This window comes from Balaenoptera ricei, chromosome 13, assembly GCF_028023285.1.
Source record: "Balaenoptera ricei isolate mBalRic1 chromosome 13, mBalRic1.hap2, whole genome shotgun sequence".
Taxonomy (NCBI): Eukaryota; Metazoa; Chordata; class Mammalia; order Artiodactyla; family Balaenopteridae; genus Balaenoptera; species Balaenoptera ricei.
The window spans coordinates 80,479,280-80,503,622 of NC_082651.1; the positions used below are offsets into that span (position 1 = coordinate 80,479,280).

The 24,343-nt window shown below is 45.9% G+C and overlaps 1 protein-coding gene across 1 annotated transcript in view; it reads right to left on the reverse strand.

Annotated features, from left to right (window-relative positions):
* Positions 1–24,343, reverse strand: part of PLB1 (phospholipase B1) — a 122,769-nt gene that overhangs the window by 89,317 nt on the left and 9,109 nt on the right. The window contains exons 2-9 of the mRNA XM_059942613.1: positions 12,616–12,677; positions 11,290–11,362; positions 10,032–10,090; positions 6,643–6,683; positions 6,018–6,061; positions 4,176–4,266; positions 3,789–3,840; positions 1,485–1,571 (exon numbers count right to left, since the gene is read on the reverse strand). Of these exons, the coding sequence (XP_059798596.1) occupies positions 1,485–1,571; positions 3,789–3,840; positions 4,176–4,266; positions 6,018–6,061; positions 6,643–6,683; positions 10,032–10,090; positions 11,290–11,362; positions 12,616–12,677 (509 nt within the window). The remainder of the gene's footprint in view (positions 1–1,484; positions 1,572–3,788; positions 3,841–4,175; positions 4,267–6,017; positions 6,062–6,642; positions 6,684–10,031; positions 10,091–11,289; positions 11,363–12,615; positions 12,678–24,343) is intronic.

The following is a 24,343-nucleotide window of genomic DNA, read 5'->3' on the forward strand; positions in this document are numbered from 1 at the left end:
GGACACATGCACACAGGAATACATCATGTATGTATTCAAGAATGCATGTAATGTATTGAAGGAATAAATACACGAAAGAATGCAAGAATTCACATAGGAATGCTTGAACACAAGATAAAATATATGGAAGAAATCATGAATGAGTGTAAGTATCAATGAATATATTCAAATATTAAAAAATCAAACAAATGCTAGCATGAACAAACTCATCATAAATACTATAATGTGTGCCTGCATGTAGGAAGAGAGGATGAATTTATGCATGAACAGATAACTTATGGATGGATGAATGGATGCATGGATGGATGGATGAGTGGATATACAGAGAAATGCAGCAATGCCTAAATGCTTGTTTGAGCATTTCAATGCATGAATGTGTAAATTCATGAGTAAATGTTGGTGTGCGTAATGGCCAAAGTGCAGGGGGTGGTGCAGAGAATAAACAGGGCATGGAAATTTCACTTGGTATGGGAGAAAACAGAGGTGAAGTAGAATAAGCTTCAAGATCTATATGCCACAAACCCAGGAGATCTGCAGGAATATTGTTTAACAAGAGCTGATCAGGGAAGGTGGGCTTCTGTCAGCATTCTCCCAGGGCCTAACATCACTAAAGGGAGGGGGTTTTGGTGGTGGAGCAGGAGTCATGGGGCATTTGGAGGAAGGCAAGAGTACGTATTTGGGAGAGGGGCACAGAAAAGAAGAGGACAGCATCTCAAGAAACTTCACCCTTGTCTGTGCCATGGCCTGGTGGAGGCCCTGGAAGGCTGCTGAAAGGACAGTGGGCAGGTAATTGAACTGCCGTAAGTGGCAGGGCCAGCTTGGTGGCAATCAGGCTTCAGGCTCCAGAAGAGTCATCTGTGTGCCATTTATGTCACCATAGCCTAGGCCTCTAAGCCACCCTCTCACTTTCAATTGATCCTAACCTGGACACTTGTCAATAAAGACTTAAGTCATAGTCAGTCACCCACATAAATATTTTAAAAGTCACATGTTTCATATCCCATTCCTGGCAATGCCAAAGAACCTGGAAGATATAGTCTACCTAATAAACAACTGGACAACTTCCCACTAAAACTAGAGTTCACGGTGAACTAGAGTTCAAGAGGTGTTATCAAAAGTACTGCTTTATTTCCTAAGTTCAGCATTCAAATGAAATCAGAGTTAAAAGAGGCAAAATGATTTTTTAACTAGGAAGCGGATTTTCCTCAGTTGCAGAATGATCATTGACTCAGCTTATCTATACCATGGTTTCCTTTTCCTGAATGGTAAGGATGGTAAGTTAAAAATACCTCTCCCTCAATATGTTTCCTTGAGCCCTTAGGTATCTGTCTGTCTCTCTACCTGCCTGCCTGCCTGCCTGCCTGCCCTAACTCTGAAACAGATGCCATCAGGCCCAGCCTGCCAGATGTACATCAGGCAGGTTTAGTTCCTGCTGCACCCACCCTAGCACCTGCAATCCCTCTGCCTCCCAGCCTGTGGTTTACCTGTTGGGCGGAGGGACACAGGTGACACTGGCTAGTGTTACTGAAGAACACACTGATGAGCTTCCAGTCATTTTGAAAGTCAAGTTGCTGGAAGAAAGGACAATAGCATCAAAAAGAGATGGTGGTGAAACCTGAAGCCAAAAGAACTGCTTTCTTTGCATGTCTTTCCATTTCATACACCCACCCCCATAAAACCATATGTATGGATTTTTTTTCCCCAAAAGGAGATGTATATGGTGGGAATTTAAAGTGGTATAAACTGCTCTACAAGGCAATTTGGCAAAATTTATCAAAACCTTTTTTTTTTTTTTTTTAAAGGGCTTACCATTCGATCCAAGCCTTGTTCATAAGAGTCAAAAATTGGAAACAATATAAATGTCTAAAACAGAGGACTGCTGTGTAAGTTGTGGAATGCTCATAAGACAAAACACCATGTAGTTGTTAAAACGATGCTGGGGGCTTCCCTGGTGGCGCAGTGGTTGAGAATCTGCCTGCCAATGCAGGGGACACGGGTTCGAGCCCTGGTCTGGGAAGATCCCACATGCCGCGGAGCAACTAGGCCCGTGAGCCACAACTACTGAGCCTGCGCGTCTGCAGCCTGTGCTCCGCAACAAGAGAGGCCGTGATAGTGAGAGGCCCGTGCACGGTGATGAAGATTGGCCCCCGCTCGCCACAACTAGAGAAAGCCCTCGCACAGAAACGAAGACCCAACACAGCCATAAATAAATAAATAGATAAATAAAAATTAAAAAAAAAAAAAAAAAAAGAAACTCAGCTCCTGCTCATGAACCTCACAGAGCTCTTCTACTCTGATATTAGCTGTTTCTGAAAAAAAAAAAAAAAATCACCAAACCTCACCCACAAAGACCCTCAAAATCTGACATGTTTAAAACTACTCTGTTTAAAAACAAAGAAACAAACAAAAACAAAACAAAACAAAAAAAAAACGATGCTGGAAAACATAATTATTGTCATGGGAAATATGATACCGAGAAAAGCAGATTATAAAAAGTTTCTACATCTAGTAACGTCCCTATTTTATAAAATATATACAGATAAACGTGCTTGGAAAAAATGTGGAAGGGAATGTACACCAAGTTGGGAACAGTAATTCTCTCTGGGCATCATGTTTAAGGATGATTTTAATATTCTTCTGTTTGTGTTTTCTGATCTTTCTCTAATGAACATGTGTTATGTGGAACAAAAAATAAAATTCTGTTTTTTAAGAGGCAGCATGGTGTACTTGAGGAACATTGGATATGAATGAGGCACTTCAGATTTTAGCTCTTAACTTGCTGAGTGAACTCGGACGGGTCACAAGACTTTTTGGGACTTCAGTTTCCTCATCTGTAAAATTGCAGGATTGGATTCAAGACCTCCTAGCCATTTTCCAGAAAGTTATGACCATTCCAGAAATTCAGGAAGTCTCTTGTGAGGAGGAAACCAACGTTTTACGGCGTCACTTCTGTAATTGTCCCTGTCCTTGTATAACCTGGAATGACCTGGCTTGAACGCCTGAACTCTTTAATGAATGCGTGACTGGCCTTAACAGTGGTTTCCCTTGGTTCCAGTGGTCCAGGCTGAGACCCTGGTTAGAGCCAGCTTGGTAGCAAGGCTTGCCTTGATTTGATACTTGTTCATAAGGAGAGCACAAAAGATTAGAGGTGGCTAATTACAAGCCCATACGTGAGTTTCTGAGTAAAGAGTGTCTGATCTGCTAGAAGAGTGGGGACCAGGGCCCCAGCATGTATGTTACAGAAGCCTCCACCCAAGAACTAAAATGGGTATGGTAACTAATAACGTCAGCAATGGCCACTTCAGTGACCATGACCATGACAGCTGCAGGCTTGCACTGAGCACTGCCTCTGTGCCAGGCACATCCAACACCTCATTGAATCCACCCTAAGCCCTGTGCTGCAGGCCCTTTTATTACTCCCATTTCGTAAGTGGGAAAACTGAGGCTAAGAGAGGTTAAGCGCCTTACCCAGCATCACACAGCTAATAGGTGGAAATTCAGGATTCACACTCAAACTGGTCTCCCTCTGGAACCCAAGCTCTCAACCACCTCGCTGAGCAAGAAGTTATTTAGCCCACCTGCTGACTTTCGGCAGGACCATACTGGGAACATGAGAAGCGGCCCTGGATTTTACTGGCCTCCAGAGAATCACCAGGGGAAAGGCAGTCTTGGAGGGCCCAGGCCACACTGGTTGCCGAGTTCAGGGCATGATGACCCCGGGGCGTCAGCTGCCTGATTGCCTCTCAGCAAACACAGATGGCCCCCAACAGAGTCGGATGGATTCTTACCTGGTTCTCTTTCATGTTCCTCACCAGCTCTTTTGCCTGAATCCACAAGTCTCTGCACAGAGGGAGGGAAGCAGAGAGAAAAATCAGTTAAATACAACTTTGTTGAGGGCCGGAAGCTTGCCCCTTGCCTCAGCCCACATGCCACTCTCTGAGCGGGAGGTTGCACTACACCACTCCTGGGTTCTGGGGGGCAGACATTGACCTGATTTTTTAAGTTAGGCCCATGAAGCAGACTAAAATCAGTGCAGGAGGTAAGTTTCGGCTTTAACACAGATCTCTAGTTTTAAGCCTCTGACTCTTCCAGCCCCCCACCCCAAATCCTCCCATCTAGAAACCCAGGACTGACAGGAGTGCACAACCCTGCAAAGAGTCAGGAAAAGAGCTTACTCAGCACCGTTATGGGGTACCACTCCCTTCCCAGGGCTGCAGACGGGCCTCAGGACAGATGGATTGAAGTGTCTGATGACATCTGAAAGGACTAAAGAGAGAGCTGGTTTGAGGCTGTGGTCTCGGCATGCAGAGGTCACCTGTAAAGACTGACCCCCTTTGGGGTGAGGTACCAGGGTCACTGCCCCTGTTCCGAAGCATGACCTGCCTCGGGCTGTGAGGTCAACCTCGTGGCAGGCCCCTAGAAGTAAACGGAGCTGAAAAAAATGAGCATTCGTCAGGTGCTAGGCCAGGCCACGTGCTAAGCACTCAGGTGTGTGTGAAGGAATCCTGAGGCTGGGGGAAGCCAGGCTAGCTCCCCGAGGTCTCAGGGCTGCCTGAGGTGGCTGGGATCTGAGCCTGAGCTCTCGGACACCAAAGCTCTTCACTGTCCTGCGCTACAGACTCGTTAGGGAGAGTGTGCTGGGACAGGGACCCGGGCAGGCTGCCTTCCCGCCACCCTCCCTCCTCCTGAGAGTGACAGCAGGGCGGGAGATCTCCGGGGAACACGCAGAAAACTCGTCCCAGAGCTGACAGCCAGAGGACCGCTAAAAATAGTGCTGTCAGGAGCAGTTAGGCTGCGTAATGCTCCCCAGAGAGGCGAGGGCAGAGTGGGGAGAGTGTCACGGCAGGGAGGTGGCGCCGCCCCACCCCAGTCCCCCTTGCTTTTTGCCCCCGTCTGCAAGTGCCTGGGGCTTTGTGGGAACGGAATCCAGGAGGCGGCTTTAGAGGGGCTGCCTTTGAAGGGAGCTGGCACTGTGCAGGCAGCAGATGGGGACCCTCTTACCACTTGGGCCATCAGTATCCTCTCACCTGTCAATCAGATCCTGGAGGGCTGCATACCAGGCCTCAGCCTCTCCTGCCGGATGGCGAGGGCTGAAGGCAGGACCAGGACCTTATTTATCCCTAGCCTTGCAGGGAGCCTCATAATTCCAGGCCCTCGGTGAAATTCACTGGCTGACTGACAGGACACCAGCTACCACACTCGTCCTCACGCTCTGCTCAGTAGAGCGTCTGCATTGTCGCCCGAGTCTCCTCACTAATTATGGAGTGAAAAGCGGTGTCCCTGCTCTCGACTTGTGAGCACCAAGCATAGGTGACTCTATCCACCAGGCTACTTCAGCCGGCGTTAAGGGACTCAGGGGTTCCAGGATGACTTAATCTACTTGTAAGGGACCTCTGATATTAAGTGAAAAAAACCAGGTTACAGATAGCATATTCCTAAGCACATTCATATATAAAAAGGCCAAAATGTTAACAATGATTATGTCTAGATAGCAGGATTACAGTTGGTTTTCATTCTTCTCATTTCATTTTCCTGAATCCAACTGAGATATTTATTTTGTAAGTAAGGGAATTACTACAAAATGAAATAAACTGAAAATTAGAGCTGGGTCTTCTCCTTGGTGTGATGGGGGGTTAGGAGGTGGAGGCAGTGAATGGTGGACAGGTTCCCAAATGAAGTGCTGTAAGTCTAGCCCTGGGGTCCCGGGGGGAAAAGCAGCCTCAGGACTCTGGTCCAGCCACCCCCTGACCCCTTTCCCATGTCTCCAAAGCTTATCCCAATGTCTCCTGGAGTCTCTTTGCTCAGGGACCCTCAGATACGTTTCTCATGCCCTCTTTTCAGGGAATGTGTCTTTTCATACCCTGGCTCCCTATCTGTCCTCTCAGAATGCCTCCCCCTTTCCTCAGGCTCCGCCCCGAGGTGGCCAATAGGGTACATCCTCTTCACTAACCAAAATGCTGCTGTGTCGGGAGGGGCAGGGACAATCTGGATTCTGGCCATGAAAACACAGAACTCACCGGTCACCACTCCCATGCACGCCTGTGGTTCCTTGCTTTCAGTCCTGCAAGTAGAAGCAAGCATATAAGCCTCAGACTGCATTTGTCGCCTACCAACCCTTGCCCCCGACTGCTGTGGTCTCTTTCATAACAAGCGTTGGCTTAGAGTTGCTCTGGCTCTGGTTTATCCTTCCTGGAGACAGAGACACACCTCAGATGGCAATGGAGTCACCAAAAGGGGGTGAGCAGGTCTGGACCCTCTTCCCTGCCCCCGTTAGTCTGGTCCAAAGTTGGAAGAGGATGCAGACCCCGTGCTGAACGAGCCTGACCCTGGTCCAACCCTGCTAGTTTCCTCCAGAGCAGAGCAAGGAGAGTGGAGGAAGGAAGCAAGAATCCCACATTCGGCCTTTCCCACTTTTCCTCCCTTTTTCCCCTATTCGGGGGATTCCCGGGCGCGGGGAGTGTTGGCCACAGAGGCAGGAGGCTGCATTCTGGTCCCCCCTCTGCCGCCTGATCCTAAGCGAGCCTGGAGCAGGTGTCTCCTCCCTGGCCCTCGGGTGTCCCTGCCAATGAAGCAGGGAGTTGAGTGCGGATCAGCTCTGAGGTTCCTCTCAACTCTGTTGCTCTGTGGCTCCAGGACAATTACCATTCTTGCTTCTCCAGGTCATCCGCCCCTGAGTCTGGAGGCTGGAAAAGATGCAAGGTGTGAGCAGCTCAGCCAGGGATGGCTGCAGATCCCGTCCTGGGGAGACCCCAGCTGCCTGCCAGACACCCCCTCCCACCAACAAAAGGGAACCCCTGGATCCAGAAAAAGGCCAAACCCACCCATGTTCGTTTTTCAGGGAGGGAAGAGAGAAGGTTAGGTTTTCTCCAAAGCTTGTTGGTTCAAACTCAGATTAATAAAAGGTATAAATGTTTTCTTCAGAATAGAAAACTGGGTGGGAGAGCCTGGACTTAAATGCATCTCTGTAGAATGTTAACATCCCACATAGAAACAAAATAGATTGTTTTATTGTGATCTTCCATAATCTAAAATGTATTTATGTATTGTTTGTCTCCCTTGCCTAGAATGTAAGCGCCATGAGGGCAGGCATTTGTGTCTGTTTTGTCCTTGATTATATTCCTTGGACCTAGAACAGTGCCTGACACATCATAAGTACTCAATACTTGCTCGATACTAATTTTTGATGCTTGGAATTGTGCCCAGTACATAGGGATGCTTGGAATTGTGCTCAGCACATAGAAAGTGCCCAGGACATATTAGCTGTCGTCAGTAGTATTATTTTCACAGGTTCTGACACCAATTTTCTCTCTCAGGACTCCTAGAAGACAGTGTCTGTGGTGCTGACAGGTGATGCGGTACCCACATTACCAACACCCAGCCTGCTGTGGCTTCCCTTCAAAGGACCTGCCTGTCCTTAACAACCCAGCTCCAGTGACAGCCATTCAGTCTGTAGAACTGGGCCACACCTCTGGAGCCCTCTTGGGAGGGCAGGCTGACCATGACCTTCCTCTAACTGGGATGGAGTCCTCTCTGCTTCTCAATAAGAGGGAGCTTGAAAGGAAAATTTCCAGGGAAAGGTAACACATTAAACAGAAAATCACACGCAGATGCAAGTCAGGGAGCGTAAGCATGCCAGACAGGAGAAGTCCTGAGGGAGGCCAGCCTCCGGGGCCGAGGCAAGGGGGAGAGCCTGTGCCCAACCAAACGGGACCTGATGGACAGCAGAGGTTTCCCTCAGAAAAGCTGGATGGGGGTGGTGAGGGGAAGGAAAGGAGAGAACAAGAGGAACAAGGTGGAGAGAGTGGGGAAGAGCTCAGGGAGAGGTCACAGAGGGAAGGCTGGGACGAACCCAGCAAACTCCCATGCCACCATTTTGCCTGCTGCCGCCATTTTTCTCCCCACACTCTTCATTGGCTGCCTGTACTGGAGACACACAACTAAGTGAGACACAAGCCCTGGCTTCATGGAATTTGATATAGTGCGTTATAACCTCTCTGACGTGGAAAATGTCTGTGACTCTTAGTCAAGGGGAAAAAAAAGTCACAGCTAGTATATTGCAGTATAACCCTATTTAGGTTACACACACACACACACACACACACACACACACACACACACACTCTCTCTCTCTCTCTTTCACCCGATATGTTGGAGTGTGTGTGTGTATGTGTGTGCGTGTGTTGAGGCCAGAGAATAGGAGATGTGAATGAGATCTTCAATATTTTATGCTATCTACATGTGCTTTGAGTTTTTTCTTATACTGAACATGTATCACAATGTGATTAGTTTGAAAATAATTTTGATGAATCTGATCTTTAACGTTCTGTGAGGACAAGGAAGTCCAGAGCAATGAGACAAACAAGTGCTAGTAATGGACACAAGTAAGCGATCGGCCTTGGCGACGGAAAGCCTCAGGAACTCGAAACAAAAGCGTCAGCCTTACAGACTTCCGTCTTTTTCATTTCACTGTCCTCCGTTATTTTTCCCTGGCCTGATGTCTTTTATAAACCAGGCTAAGCTCACGACAGGTGACTCTCAGGGCAGACAGAGGAAGGTAGCCTCCTAAGAACTGTGCATTCAGGGCTTGCCCTGAAGGTGGAGGTGCCCGTCAGTGTGATGATAATGATTCCGGGGCTAGGAGACCGTCATGGGCTGAAACCGTCTCCCAGCGCCCTGGGCCTCGGGCTCCCAGGAGGAGAAAGGGTGAGCTGAGTGACAGCAGGAGATGTGGGGCTGAATAATTCATGAGCGAAAGAACTCTCTCAGAGCTGGGACCAGAGAGTGGAAACTGTTGATTGGTTTAACTTTAGAAACCTGACTTGGGGTGGAGATTTCCCTGCAGTGAATTTCCCTGCCCAAGGAAGGAGAATTTGAGTCCTCCAGCTGGTGTCACACATTCCTGGCTCCGCGATGTAGCCATCAGCATGCAGGGACACACAGGCTCGGCGGAGTCAGTGTGCTCTGCGTGACATGAAACCTCTTTTCTCATTATTCCAATCCCCCCTTTCACATCCCTCCCACGGGGAAACCTCCACCTTCACCCTCATACACACACACACGCACAGTCACATGTGCAGTTTTAACACCACCATCACAGGTAGAAGAGAACAAGGGCAGGAGCCCTGGCTGCAGATTTCACTGGGCCCTGGTCAGTTTTCTAATGTGAAGTCCCATCCTTTACACACGGCTGGCGCTGTGCGTGGGGTAGCAGGACGGGGCTTGCAGCGAGGAGGCCGGCTGGGCCCAGGGGCAGGGGCTGAGGCTGCAGGGGGTACAGAGTGCAGCAGGGACGCGGGAGGACACGGGGAAGGACACGTGGTAGGTGGAGGCAGGAGGAAGGCACAGGAGGGCAGAGGCAGGGGAGTCCTGGTTCTGGTGCAGGAGGTACAGCCGGGCCCCAGGGCAGAGCTGAGAACACCTGATTAGTTGTCTGTTCGGCTGGGGGCTGCTAGGACTTGGGGGGCAGCAGTGCTGAGACCAGGGCAGGTGGGACTGTGGGAAGCCAGGACTGACTGGGGAATCACACTGACAATTCCGCTCTGCTCTCCAACCCTCTTCTCTTTCTGCTCACCTCCTCTCTCCCCTCTCTTTCCATCCTTCCCTTCTTATTGCTTTCTTTCTCTGTTCCCTGACCATATAGAACAATACCACTTACAACCTATTAGCAAAGAAGAGTGTATTTTTAAACATTTACCATGCAGGTAAGGACATTTTTGTTCTTTATCTCATAAAGAGAAAGTTTAAGAGATTACTTTTAAAATTCTGTGTGACCTTTGACTTAATTTATCATTAGGTTTGATTTTTTAATGAAACTCCAAAAGTTCCTTCATCCTAATGTAAAGGGAGGCATTCATTTCATTTAAGACAACAACAACATCAACTCAGAACCCTAGATTTTAGTATGTTTTCCAACTCAGAGAATGCTCTTCTCTCCCCAAACGAAGCGTTCTGCCTGGTTACTAGGAGCTCATTCAGAAGGTCACCAGTCCCAAACCCTATACCTCCCACCTCCACCTCTTTGACAAACTCACAGTTTCCACATTGCCAATGGCTGCCACAAATTTAATATCAGAAGGTCTCAGAGAGTGGACTGCAAAGACAAGAACGCATGTAAGAAGGTCAGATCTATGTTCCCCACAATGCGGGCCAAGGGCGCCAAATGGGAGAAGCAGACCCGTGTCCCCCACCCCAAGGACAGCTGCTGAGGCTGCGTCTGTTGGCCATGGGAGTGGGAAGCTGAAGATCAGGCAGTTGCTGGGAGCCCTGGAAACCTGCTCCAAAGAGGCTCACTCCTCTCTGGAGGCCACACTGCTAACTGGACTCAGTATCTCCAAATAGGTGTCCCATGGAAGGTCACTCACAGCCCTCATTTCCCTCTCACCTGGCCCTCTTTCTGCCTCTTACTTCCCTCTATCCCTTGGCTCTGCATTTCTGGGCTACCATTAATGAGTGAGAGAGCAACAAATTAAAACGAAAACCATCTGGGTTCAAAAGGGATCGTGTTAGCTTGAAGGACTCAAAGCCTGTGAACACACATAAACATCAGATGCAAGCTGTATGCAAATGGTACACCAGGAAGCCTCCATGACCCACCTGGGCCCCCAGCATCCTTAGAATTAAGTTTCTTTAGAAACCACTGATATATTCCTTGGTCGTGTTATGGGGGCATTAAAGGTAAGCCTCCTAAAGAAGCCACTTCCTAAGAAGTACATCAATTTCTTTTTCTACCCACATTCCTTACATGACAGAATAGTAAGAATAGCACGCTTAACTGGAAACCCTGGTAAGTCAGTACAATGCAAACATAAACAAACCCATTAAACGCAGTTTATAATGCAGCCACATAATAGGATAAAGCTGGAGAAGAGGACCAGCTCAAGAGCAATATTCATAGCATCCAGGTATTAGATAAATGTAGCCCATTATAGGAATAATATGTCTAGAGCTGCCACTGTGGCTACGTTACAGGATTGGGGAAGGCACGTGAGTGACCAAGCTCCAAGCCACAGCTCCTGTGACACGGTCTACCCACCTGGAGGTGAGCTCTCAGAGGTTGCCCTCACCCAGGCAAACCACTGTGGGGTCATGTCGGTTTTATCTCTGCGTGGTGTGTTGGGCTGTGTCCCTCCATAGGAATGACTGAGGGGGCCAAAAGAGGAAGGACTAGGGATGGGGAAGAGGGAAGACTTGAAGAGCCAAAAAGTGCAAGAGGAGTAGTGTTGGAGCCTCTGCTGGCCACACCAGAGAGAAGACGCTGGCCTTCCTGGCTCATGGCTCAGCGTCACATACCTGAGTTAGAAGGCACATCAGATCCTGACTTCTTTGAGTTGCATGAGAATGGAAAACTCTTCAGGCTCTGCCGCTGAAACCGAACATCAGAAACATCAACTGCCTTGTATGGAAATATTACAGGTCCTGAAAACTTGGTGTAGAAATGACCACGTACTTGTTGTACTAGGCTCAAAATCCAGAAGCAACAACTTTCCATAGTCATGTTCTTCTAACCCCTTACCCAGTTCACCTAGTAAAAGGGGACACGTGCCTATTGACAATGATTTTAGCAGATGGCAGTTAAGGATACCCCAGAACAGTGGGGTGGAGAGGGAGGGAGGATAAAGAATAAGAACAATTCTTGGAACAGTGAGAAAGTTCTGGAGATAGATAGTGGTGACAGGTGCACAACAATGTGAATATACTTAATGCCATTGAACGTGTATACTCAAAAATGGTAAATGTTATGTATATTTTACAATAAAAAAGAAATCATTAAGAAGAGACCCAGTATATCTAGACTGAAAAATTTTTAAATCGATTCTATCCTATTATGTTTTCTGTATTATCTGCTTTCCTTCTTTAAATTTGATTATTTACACGAAAGTAGGTATATGAGGCATTATGCTATTTGCTGCTGGTAACTGGATAAAGTGGAAACAGGGAGACTCTCACATTCCCACTGGAACGGCATGTGTCCTAAGCCCAGAGGGGCTGCTGAGAGCACAGGAGGGAATGGGTGGCCAGTGCTGGGGTCCTCAGGACCTCTTGGCCTCCTCAGACGCCCGTGAAAATCCAGAGCAGCCTCTGCTTCTGTGAATCACATGGAGGGCTTTGGGAAGGGAGGTTATACGTTTTCTCCCCAGAATTGAGAGTGGAAGGGGAAATACTCCAATGGGGTAAAAATGTGCAGTAAATGAGTTGCTTGACCACATCTCTCTGTCACAAGGAGACGCAAGTTAATTTCTCGTGAATTACCAATTTCGGTAAGAGATAAAGCATTTACTCTCAACTCTTATCTTGTAGATGTTCTGGGAAGATCTCACCCAGATGCCTTCGGATAACTCCCAGCATCTGCTTCAAGGTTCACAGAGATAACCAGCCCATCGATACTCTTTCCAGACACTTCTGGGAACCACCTGCTCACTCTGCAGGGATGATGCGCCCCAAATTCCAGGAGGTACGGCTCTGCTCTGTCAGGCAGCCCGGCTGTCCCCGGAGAAGCCACTCATCTAGCCCATTCCCTCAAGGCCTCAGGGAGGGAACCTGCCAACTTGCATCAAGACTTAGATTCACCCTCTAGAAGGGAACTCACTCCCCCTCCTGTGAGGACAAAGCACTGACCTCTGGCCATAGCTGCTCTTCCAGTGTGTTCTCTCCAGGGGAGGTATGGGCCTGGGTAGTTCCTAAAAGAAAGCAAAAACAGTTCAGGTTATTTAGCTGGAAATTAACTCCCACCCAGATTTGCAGCTTTCGTGCCCTTCCTCCCTGCCCGACCTATGTGCCCTGCTCAGTAACGTCCCTTGTGTTAGGAAAGTCCAGGTTCCATTCCTTCAACTATCACCTCCATTGTTTGGGACACTGTGCTTCCATTAATGCAGCCTATTAATCAGAATCCCCAGGATGAAAAGCAAAAGTGCTACCTGGGAGGGGTCAGCAATGACCTTATATCATTCATGGGCACATTACCACAGATGCCTCTATTGGTTCCTTAGCGAAGGGCAGAACTCTCCGGGAGAGTAATGTTGGACAAATAGCTGCTGTTGTTTGGGGATCCAGGACAAATGAGGGAAGGCAGAGGACATCCGGGAACAGTCTGAAGGTGATGTGAGCTTAGGAGCTTAGCCATAACTATACACAGTAGCTGGAGAGGGGCTGTCTCCAGTGGGCTTACTGACTGTGAGGCAGAGAGGAAGAAAAGGCAGGTGGAGAGCTGCTAAGACATTGTCCTTGTCCCAGCTTACTTTGGGCCAGTCTTTTAAAACTTTTAATTTTATTTTACTTTTTAAAAATATAATATATGTACAATGAGAGACTCATTTTATAAGCTAATGAGTTTTCCCATCAAACCTACCATCAAACTTTTAGCTACAGAAATAATAGTGTAGTGTACAATAACAGCACTCATTTTTAAATAAAGGAACCAAGACAATCACCCACGGTGCCACTACCCCTAGAGCCCAAGAGTGGTTTCATATGCTCACACCCGCCTGTCCACCATCAGGCTCCTGGTCAGTCACACATTTATTCAGTTGTAATCAATGTGGATGCAATGCTGTATCCTACAAGCTCCCTTTAATGTTGCATCATGAGCTTTTTTTCACACTGTTACATAATCTTGATGCTTACTTCAACACCTTCAAGAAACATTTATGATACTGATATGTAATCAGAGGTCTGGCTCCCTTGCTTCCTCTGGCTTCTCCCCACTCAGTTCTCTGCCCAGAGCACCCACTCCTTGTAAAGGCATATCATGCAAGAACCCCCAGACAGCATCAGACAAGGCTGAAGGGAGACCTGACTTGGGGGAGAGGGCTTGATTTCTTTGCCACCCCACCCTTCTTTTGCAGCTTTACTTTTTGACCCTGAAAAGAATTTATCTGGAGTTTCATGAGGAACAAGAGTATATTTCCATTTCACGCCCACGGTGAGATCAGGCACTGATTTCCACTTCGGAGCTCGTAACAGGAATGTTGGTTGTATCCTGCCCCCAGATCTCAGTGACCCTTTTGAAATTCCCGGAAGAAATGCTTCTGTGCAGAAAGAACCGCATGATGGGAAGGTGTTGAGGTGTGGACAAACACGGAGTGCTTGGAAGGGCTGGAGCAAAGGGTTCATAACTGGAGGGGAGGGGAGGGGAGGTCAGGGCAGGGCAGGGCAGGGTAGATGAGGCTGCACAGACAGATGGCAGCTGGGCTGTGGAGCTGTGAATGCCAGTCTGTTCCACAGGCAACAGGAAGCCATGACCAGTCTTTGAAGAGATGACTGTTAGGGTGTGTTTTAAGATGATCATCACTCTGGGAGTAGTGGGGTAGGTGAATTCGCAGGGCAGAGATTTGAGACCATTTTGGTAACATTGTTTTTAAGCCAGGATAAAAATGTATATGGTAGTCAACACTTACATGCGGCTTCTAGGTGCCAGGCACTGTTCTAAGCACTTACGTGAAATAATTCATTTACTCCTCACAACAACTCTATGAGATAAATGCTATCATCCCCACTTTACAGTTAAGAAACAGGCCCAGAAAGGGTAAGTGACATTTTAAAGGTGACACAGTGAACACTTGGTGATGGAAGGATTTGAAAATGGGCAGTCTGGCCCCATAGGCCGTGCTCAGAACCAAACTAAGTGTAAGTCACAGCCTAAGATTTAGACCAGGGCCCAGCAAACTTCTTCAATATAGTCAATATTTTAGATTTTGCAGACTATACAGTCTCTGTCACAAATACTCAGCTCTGCTGTTGTACTGTGAAAACCATCATAGATAACATGTAGACAAATTATAGAGACATTTGAATTTCATATAATTTTCATGTGCCATTAAATACCTTTCTTTTTATTTTTCTCAACCATTTAAAAATGTAAAAAACTTTTTGGATATCAACAAACTGATTTTAAAGTTTATATGGAGGGGCTTCCCTGGTGGCGCAGTGGTTGAGAATCTGCCTGCCAATGCAGGGGACATGGGTTCGAGCCCTGGTCTGGGAAGATCCCACATGCCGCGGAGCAACTGGGCCTGTGAGCCACAACTACTGAGCCTGTGCGTCTGGAGCCTGTGCTCCGCAACAAGAGAGGCCGCGATAGTGAGAGGCCCGCGCACCGCGATGAAAAGTGGCCCCTGCTTGCCACAACTAGAGAAAGCCCTCGCACAGAAATGAAGACCCAACACAGCCAAAACTAAATAAATTAAAAAAAAAAAAAAGTTTATATGGAGAGGCAAAAGACCCAGAATAGCTAACAGAATATCAAAGGAGAAGAACAAAGTCAGAGGACTGACACTGCCCAAATTCAAAAGTTACTATAAAGCTACAGGATGATACTGGCAGAAGAACAGACAAACAGACCCATGGAACAAGAGCGAGTGCCCAGACACAGACCCACATAAATAGAGTCAACTGCTCTTTGACAAGAGTGCAAAGGCAGCACAATGGAGAAAAGACAGTCTTTTCAACGAATGATGCTGTAATAACTAGATGTCCACGTGAAAAAAAAATCGATCTAAAAATGTAAAAATCATTCTTGGCTCACAGGTCATACAGAAAGTGGCAGAGGGCTGGATTTGGCCCATGGGCCGTTGTTTGTGAACCAATGTCTGATCTAGACACTATTTTTGTTTATAATTAATTTTTATTGGAGTATAGTTGCTTTACAATGTTGTGTTAGTTTCTACTGTACAGCAAAGTGAATCAGCTATACGTATACATATATCCCCTCTTTTTTGGATTTCCTTCCCATTTAGGTCACCACAGAGCACTGAGTAGAGTTCCCTGAGCTACACAGTAGGTTCTCATTAGTTATCTATTTTATACATAGTACCAATAGTGTATATGTGTCATTCCCAATCTCCCAATTCATCCCACCCCCCTGATCTAGACACTATTGAAAAGAGGTCATCAAGGTGAAATGGGAAGATCACATCTCTGGTGATCAGCAATATCCCTTAGCCCTAGGCATCCCCACTGGGTGCCTGGGATCCATCTCTAGATTACCAGGCTGGTTGCTGCTGCCACAGCTCCTCATTGGCCTTTGCCAGCACCTTCACAAGTAGAGGAACATAGGTGCTAGAGCGACTCTCCCCTGGTCTTTGAGAAATGTCCCACTCAGCACATCTCCTGGTCCTCCAGGCTTCACGCCTGAGAAGTAAAAAAATTGCTCCTCAAAGAAAGCTTTTGGTCTCTGTTGAAACTAGCAGTTTTCTTAAAAAAAAAAAAAAATTATCATCATGGATATGCTTGTACTCTTTAATTTATAAATTTTTAAAAATTGAATAATATAAGCAGAAGATCTGGCCCAGTGCCTGCACAAAGTATATATTGAAATCTGTTAATTTTGACGAAAGAAGTTGTTTCATTATCAATCCAGAGACACAATCTTACAAAATCTATGGGATACAGCAAAAGCAGTTCTTAGAGGGAAGTTCATAGCAGTACAGGCCTTCCTCAAAAAACAAGAAAAATCTCAAATAAACAACCTAAACTACCACTTAAAAGAACTACAGAAAGAAGAACGAAATAACGTCATTTGCAGCAACATGGATACAACTAGAGATTATCATACTAAGTGAAGTAAGTCAGAAAGAGAAAGATAAATACCATATGATATCACTTATATGTGGAATCTAGAATATGACACAAATGAACCTATCTACGAAACAGAAACAGACTCATGGACATAGAGAACCGACCTATGGTTGCCAAGGGGGTGGGGTTGGGGGAGGGATGGAGTGGGAGGTTGGGGTTAGCAGATGCAAACTATTATACATGGAATGGATAATCAACAAGGGCATTTAGAAAAGAAAAAAAAAAAGAAAAAAATAATCCAGAGAGACAGATGTCATTATTAGTATAATTTATAGCAATGAAAGTTTAAATTTTTCTTTAGAGAGGTGGGGCTGGGTTGAGAGACCCTATCTGCTGACTCTAAATCTAAAAGGTTTTAAAGGGGCTCAGAAGAGCTTGTTTTCGAAGACAAGAGATGGATCCCTACATCTTTCCCTGAAAACATCATGGAATCTTCTGGGCCTAATTTTTTTCCTCTGCAGACATTAAATCATGCATTTCCCCATTTTGTGTGTGTGTGTGTGTGTGTGTGTGTGTGCAAGTGTGCCCATCTGTTGAGAGTCATAAAGGCAGCAAGAACTTGAGGAGTAAAGAGCCAGAGAAAAGGACAGTAGAGAGAGTGCGTCCAACATTTGATGCTGTTTTTACCCTTGAAACACTTGCCAAATCATGGGCAACAGAAATCAGCAGCTAAGTGGCTAATATGCTGGGCAGAGCTTCAGACTGTCCACAGAGCTGGGGGGAAACATTGGAGTCCAGTGCCCATCAAGGAGGAGGTGCCCTGGTGAATGTCCCAGTCTTTTATTTGGGACTTCAAAGAGCTAGACCCTTGGAAGATGGATAAAGTGGAAATAGACCAGCCTCCAAAAAGACTGAAGCCCAGCTTTGAGTCAGTTCGATTCCCAGTATTAGATTAGGGTGATCTGCCCCTACCTAACTGCTTGCCCAAAGTAAAGCCTTTATGGAAGAAGACAGCACCATCTGGAACATACAGTTATCTAATTTCTCATACACAATGCCTGGCTTTCAATAAAAAAAAAAAAAAAAATTACCAGGAGATAATACCAAATAAACAGAAACCAAGAGAGAGAAAAAAATCCCAACAGACAATAGACAGTGAAAAGTGGTGGAATAATGTGGAAATAAAGGGATAATATCTGCAGCTTTGTTAGCCTGATGTTTTTTTCCCAGTTGGGGTGAGGAGTAAACCAATGGGATATTCAGTGGGGCGATCCAGGAATGAGAAGGAGGAAAAGGGAAGGGCAGAGATACACCTCACATATTCCTGGTTGGCTGGGAGTCTGTGTTTGTTCTGGGAAGACCTGAAAGAGCCCCATGTAAAATTAAAGTGAAGAAAAACTTGAGAATTGTCTGCAACTTTGTGTTCATTCCCCACCCTACACACAGACCGATAAACAGAGCCTTACAAATTCAAGGTCTTTGGATACTACCTCTGTCCAAATCACTGATCACTAAACCATGCAGACTCAGGGGTGACTCCTAGGATGCCAGGTTAAAAAAAAAAAAGAAATAAAAAACTGAGCAAAGACATCAGTGGCTGTCCACTGTAGGGAAACAGATTCCACAGTTTAATTCCAGGCAGGTTACTGAAAAATGAACCAACAACCCTCAGAAATGGAATATAAAAAATTGTTAAATTTTATCAGACATGTCCAGTTTTCAACCAAAAGTTACTAGATGTGCCATGAAATTGAAAAGTGAGACCCATACTCCAGAAAAAAAAGAAGCCAATGAAAACGTGTTCTGAGTGGGCCCAGATGTTGGGTTTTCCAGGCAAGGTCTTCAAAGTAGCTATTACATATAAGTTCAAAGAATTAATGAAACTATGTTCAAAGAATTAAAGAAAAATGTGAAGTTTAAAGACTCAACAAATAGAAGCTATAAAAAGAAAATTCCAGAGATGAAAAATAAAATAACTGAAAGATTTACTAGATGGGCTCAGTAACAGACTTGAGGTGGCAGAAAAAAGAATCTGTAAACTTAAAGACAGATCAATAGAAAGTACATTTTTGAAAAATACAGAGGAAAAGAGATTGAAGAAACAAAAATAGAGCCTCAGAGGTCTGTGGATACAGTCAAGCATACAAAACATACAGGTAATGAGTCCCAGAAGAAGCAGAGAGAGAAAGAGGCAGAAAAAGATTTGAAGAGATAATGGCTGAAAATTTCCCACATTTGGTGAAAAATATTGAGTCACAGATCAAAGAAGCAGGGATAAAAACAAAAGCAAACAAACAAAACAACCACTTTAGGTAAGAAAAACACAATTTTACTTAGACACATCAACTGTAATAATTGATGTGTCCAGGTGTAGCTTAAAGCCAAGGTAAAAAAAAAAAAAGCTCAAACAGCAGAAGAAAAACAGCTTTTCATGCATAGGAGACCAACATTACAATTAACAGTCAACTTATCGGAAACGGTGGAGGCCAGAAGGCAGTGGAATGACATATTCAAAATGCTACAAGGAAGATGACCCCACATGCAAGCATGGTAATGTAAGAAGAGATGACGTACAGAAAGTAAACATGTAGGCAAATCCAAAATAATATTGCCTGTATAAAACAGAAGCCAGCAAACTATGGCTCATAGGTTAAATCTGCCCACAGCCTATTTTTGTATGGCTCACTAGATAAGAATGATATTTACATTTTTAAAGGGTTATAAAACAAAGAAGAATATGTGGTAGAGACCATACATGATCCACAAAACCAAATATTTACTGTTTGGCCCTTTACAGAAAAAATGTTTGCCAACTCCAATACAAAAAATAAAAAATAATAGTGTGGAGTTTAAAATATATGTAACGTATTGCTGTGGGCAGATGTGAATGGAGTTAAATGGAGTTACACTGTTGTAAGGTTTTTCTTTATCTGGGGAGTGATTAAAGTACTCATTTATATTAGACTTTAATATAACAAGGATGCATGTTATAATCAAATACCAAAATAACAAAAATGTATAATCAGCAAGCTAATATTGGGCAGGATACTGTGGGGGAACTGAAACAATAGAAATGTTTAATCCAAAGAAGACAAGAAAGGAGGAGAAAAGATCATAGAACAGGTACGACACATTGAAGCACAGAGAGTCAGATATCATTTTTAAGCATACTTGGGAAGAACAGAAAAGAGAAGCTTAGGGGGCTGCATGAGAACTTCCTTCAGTGTCTGAAAGGTCTGGATACCAAGGGGGATGGCCTTGTTCCATGTGGCCCCCAAACCAGGACTGGACCAGTGGAGACAGGTTGTCCCTTGGTAGAATAGCTAGAGCTACCTGAATAAGAATGTAGCCGCATAGCACAGGGAGATCAGCTCGGTGCTCTGTGACCACCTAGAGGGGTGGGATAGGGAGGATGGGAGGGAGGGAGATACAAGAAGGAAGAGATATGGGGATATATGTATATGTATAGCTGATTCACTTTGTTATAAAGCAGAAACTAACACACCATCGTAAAGCAATTATACTCCAATAAAGATGTTAAAAAAAAAAAAAAAAAAAAGAATGGGGCCGCCCAGGGCACTTGGTCCAGGCAGCGGGTGGGGACCATGGGGGGCATGTGGTACATACACCAGGCAGGTGTTAGGAGCTTGGACACCCTTGGTCTAGTCAATCTCTCCATGCCTCCGTTTCCTCACCTATAAGGTGAGGTTGATAACACCTGCCTTGTGGAGTTGCTGTAAGGATTAATCACATGTAAACATGATATCAGCATGGTATCTGACATGTGCTAAAGGTTCAGTAACTGGTAGTTATGATTATTATAATCCGTATAAGAGAGATGATTAAGCACAGACCATTTTTCAGATACTTCCAGTCTCAATATTCTGGGATTTCCTTATATAACTAGAGAGTTCGTGTTTACCCTGATGATCTAAATCATCCCTGATAACTGCCCTGGGGCGTCACAAAGAGGCTGTACCTGGAATCTAAGTGTTTAGACCTGAGGACCCGGATGGAGACTTAGGACCCCTGGGTCCTATCCCCACTGACTCCTGGGCCCTCACTCCAGGGCTTCCCACTCTGCTTCCCATTCTGCTTCCCACCAGTAAATGGAAGAAAAATTCTTGCCTTTCCCATAGCACCCCGAGGTATTGTGGGAGAAATTGTCAAAGCACTTGTGGCCTGACTGGACCCCAATCATGGAATCCCAAGGGAATTTTCCCATTTGGAAGGTTGTTTTAGCCTCAAGCTCGTGGATCTATGAAGGGCTTAGAGCTCCCTGAAAAACTACCACCTCAGTATGGTCAATAAGGGAAAAAGACAAGTACTTTTCCACCCTGCTAGGTAGGAAACAGAATGTGTGTGCACACTCTGAGGAACAGGTTTGGCTGAGATCAATCTTCCAAGTTGGACAGAGCTGTGACCACTGGGGTCCTGGAGCCAACAAAGGGCCATCATAGTATTAGGTCTTGGCAAGGCAAAGTCACACACGGTTCTCCTCTGGGAGGCCCCTCTGAACCACTGGTTCTCAACCCACTGCCTGTTGCCCAGCCCCCAACACTGAGATTCAGATTGGATTGGCCTGGGGGTGGGGGGCCTTGGTGTGCTGGACCCCAGCAGATTTTCAAAGCCCTTTGAGTGATGTTCGTGTGCTTCTGAGGTTAACAGCCCTGACTCTTCAAGGAAACCCAAAGCTTGTCAGCCCAACAGCTGGCCAGGGGTAGGGAGTGTGATTTCAAAAGCAAAACTAAAACAACTCATGCTCTCTTAATTAGTAGATTTCCTTTATTTTTTTGTTATTATTTTTTACTTATACTGTGTCTAGAGCACAATTTTCCACCTCCATCCCTGCCTTGAAGAAAGATGGCCATGTTGTAACCTTGATCAAGCATCAATCTCTCTGGACCTTGACTTCCCCATCTATAAAATGGGGATGAGACTGGCTTCCCTGGCTTCTTCACGGGCTTCTTGCGAGAACAGGAAAGCACCGTGTGAATAGGAGAGGCCACACACTTGCAAGGGAGGACTTGTCTCCCTGGATGAATGGGAGGCATATGCCCTGGGCAGTGGGAAGGACAGTCAAGGCCAACACATGCGGAATTAAGGCCACTCTTCAGTGTACATTAAGTCTGGGGGCTCTTTGAAAAAGTGCAATGTCCTCACAGCAACCCTAAAGGGTAAGTAGAGGCAGGATTGACAGGCTCTAGAGAGGCTAGGTAACTTTTCACCAGCTCACACAAACCACACCAGCAAGGGCAGGGTCAGGCCTCGCACCAGCACTGCCATCCACTAACCGGTGAGCTACCTGGGTAAGCTGGGAAGGGGAGGGTCCAAGTCAGCCAGGGTTTGTCTTCTGTGCTGTCCTGGGCTGTAAGCAGGTCTTCTGGGCTTTGCCGGTCGCCCTGTGCAGCATCTTATGCCCATTCACACTTAGGGCCTGTGGGATGCTGTTTTCGACCTGCGGGCAGGCACCGCCCAGGGCCGGCACGGCTGCTGCTCTTATACCAACAGTGCTCTGAGGAGCACAGGATGCTATCGGGGTGCTTGGGCACCCACGTGCCGCAGTCGGTGAGGGCAGCCCAAGGGCCAGAGAACCTTTCTGGGGTAGCTAGACTGACCTCTGTCTTAGAATTCTAGAATGGCTGCGGTGGGCTGAACTTTGAGATCATCTCGTTTAATACCTCAGCAAACCAAGACCCAGAGAGGTTAGCAAACTTGCCAAAGACCACTCAGCAAGTTATCGAAGGCTGTGTGTGGAGCTCAGTTCTCCTTAACCTAGTCTGGCCTGCTTTCCTTGGGACCAAAGTCTGTTAAAATTACGGTTACCAAAGGGGAAAGGTGGGGAATGGGGAGGTTGGGATTAACATATACACACGACTATATATAAAACAGATAACCAACAAGGACCTACTGTATAGCACAGGGAACTCTGTTCAATATTCTGTAATAACCTAAATGGGAAAAGAATCTGAAAAAGAATAAAGATACGTATATGTATAACTGAATCACTTTGCTGTACACCTGAAACTAACAATATCATAAATGGACTATAGTCCAATATAAAATAAAAATGTTTTAAAAGGCAATTATAAAAAGGTTTTTTGCGTGTGTTGTTCTATAGCCCGAGTTGCCAACATACGGAAATTTGTTCTTTTGCCGTGTCTACAAGAAAGGTATTTTCAGCTGTCCTTACCTTACCCAGCAGTCAATCTAAATAGATTTAACAGCAGGAATGCCAAAAAAACGATTTAGAATTAACACTCTTACAACTTTTGGGTAGACACAACCTTTAGTCTGATGAGATTATTAAAAAATCAGAGATAATTTGGGTTGGGAAGTCCCAAACCACCGTTCTTTAAATACCCATGTCCCGTGCTGATGACCCCGGGGAGACACTTACTACAAATTCCATCCTGGACAGAGACCAACGCACCCTCCCGTCTCCATCTCTGATGCCCACCCAACACTCACACTCAAACATCTTGTGCCCCAGGAGAGGGAAGATGGTTCTAAGGAGCAGTCCTAACAGGAGAGAGCACATTCAAAGCTGGCTTGACGTTTGGCCCTTGGCTCATTATATGACCTCAGACAAGGACTGCTTCCCTTTTAGATTGTATTTTCCTTAATCTCCTCATGGGGACACTTGAGGCAGGGCCACAGCCAGGAAGGAACAACCCAAAGAAGAGAGTCCCATGGTAAAGATGAACAAGTGGTCCTGGGCAGTGGCAGGTCAGAGCCCTGACCCCTCCTCCACCATCACTCTGCTCCAGCTTTGCCTCAGCCCCCAGGGGCCAGAATTTAAAGGGACCAGGGACCCCCAAAGCCAGATGGGGGCAGAAGCAAGGATTAGTGAGCTCCAACAGGAGGGGGAATCCCAGGAAACTGTGTGGGGGCCTCATGTCTCCCCCATCGGGAAGGTCTCCTCCCAGAGACAACTGGGAGGTTCTGGTCTGAAGAAGGGAGCATTGCTCGAGGACCACTGCTTCTCCCTGAGATGCAAGAGTGCAAGAGGAAATGGCTGCCTAACTCAGGAGGAAAGCACTTGGCCTTCCCAGAGCCCAGCAAACTCCCTGCTGGGCCTCTTTCTAAGAGCCAGGTGAGCCTCTGACTCACCAGTGTGTTGCCTCTTTCAATGCATGACCTTTTATGTCTGAAGCCAGCAGACTCATCCTGCCCAAAATACCACTTCCATTAGGCCACTCCTCTGCTGAAGAACCTTTAATAGTTTCCCCTTCCCAATACAGCAAATCCAAATTCTAGACTTGCTGCATGACCTTGAACTGGTCACTTAACCTCTGTTAAGGCTTAGTTTTTTGTTTTTTTGGGTTTAAAAAAAATTTTTTTTAATTGAAGTATAGTTGATTTACAATGCTATGTTAGTTTCTGGTGTACAGCAAAATGATTCAGTTATACATATATATTTTCCATTTCATATTCTTTCCCATTATGGTTTATTACAGAATGTTGAATATAGTTCCCTGTGCTATATAGTAGGAACTTGTTTATCTATTTTATATATAGGGTTTAGGTTTTTAAAATGTAAAAGTAACAGATTTGGATTAAATCACTTTAGAAGTCTCTTTAAGCAAAAAGACACTGTAATAATCTCTACTGTTCTTATCTAAGGATTTCAGAACCTCACTTTACCTAACTCGTCACCTCCCCCACACCAGCCCTGCCCTTCAGCCCAATAGGCCCACTCCCTGCTCCTCAAACCCGTCACGTTGAGCCCTGACTTTGCCTTTGGGTATGTCGTTTCCCCCACTTGCATGCCCTCCCTGTTCCTCTGCCTTTATCTTAAGCCCACTCACCCTCCAGCGCTCAATCGAGT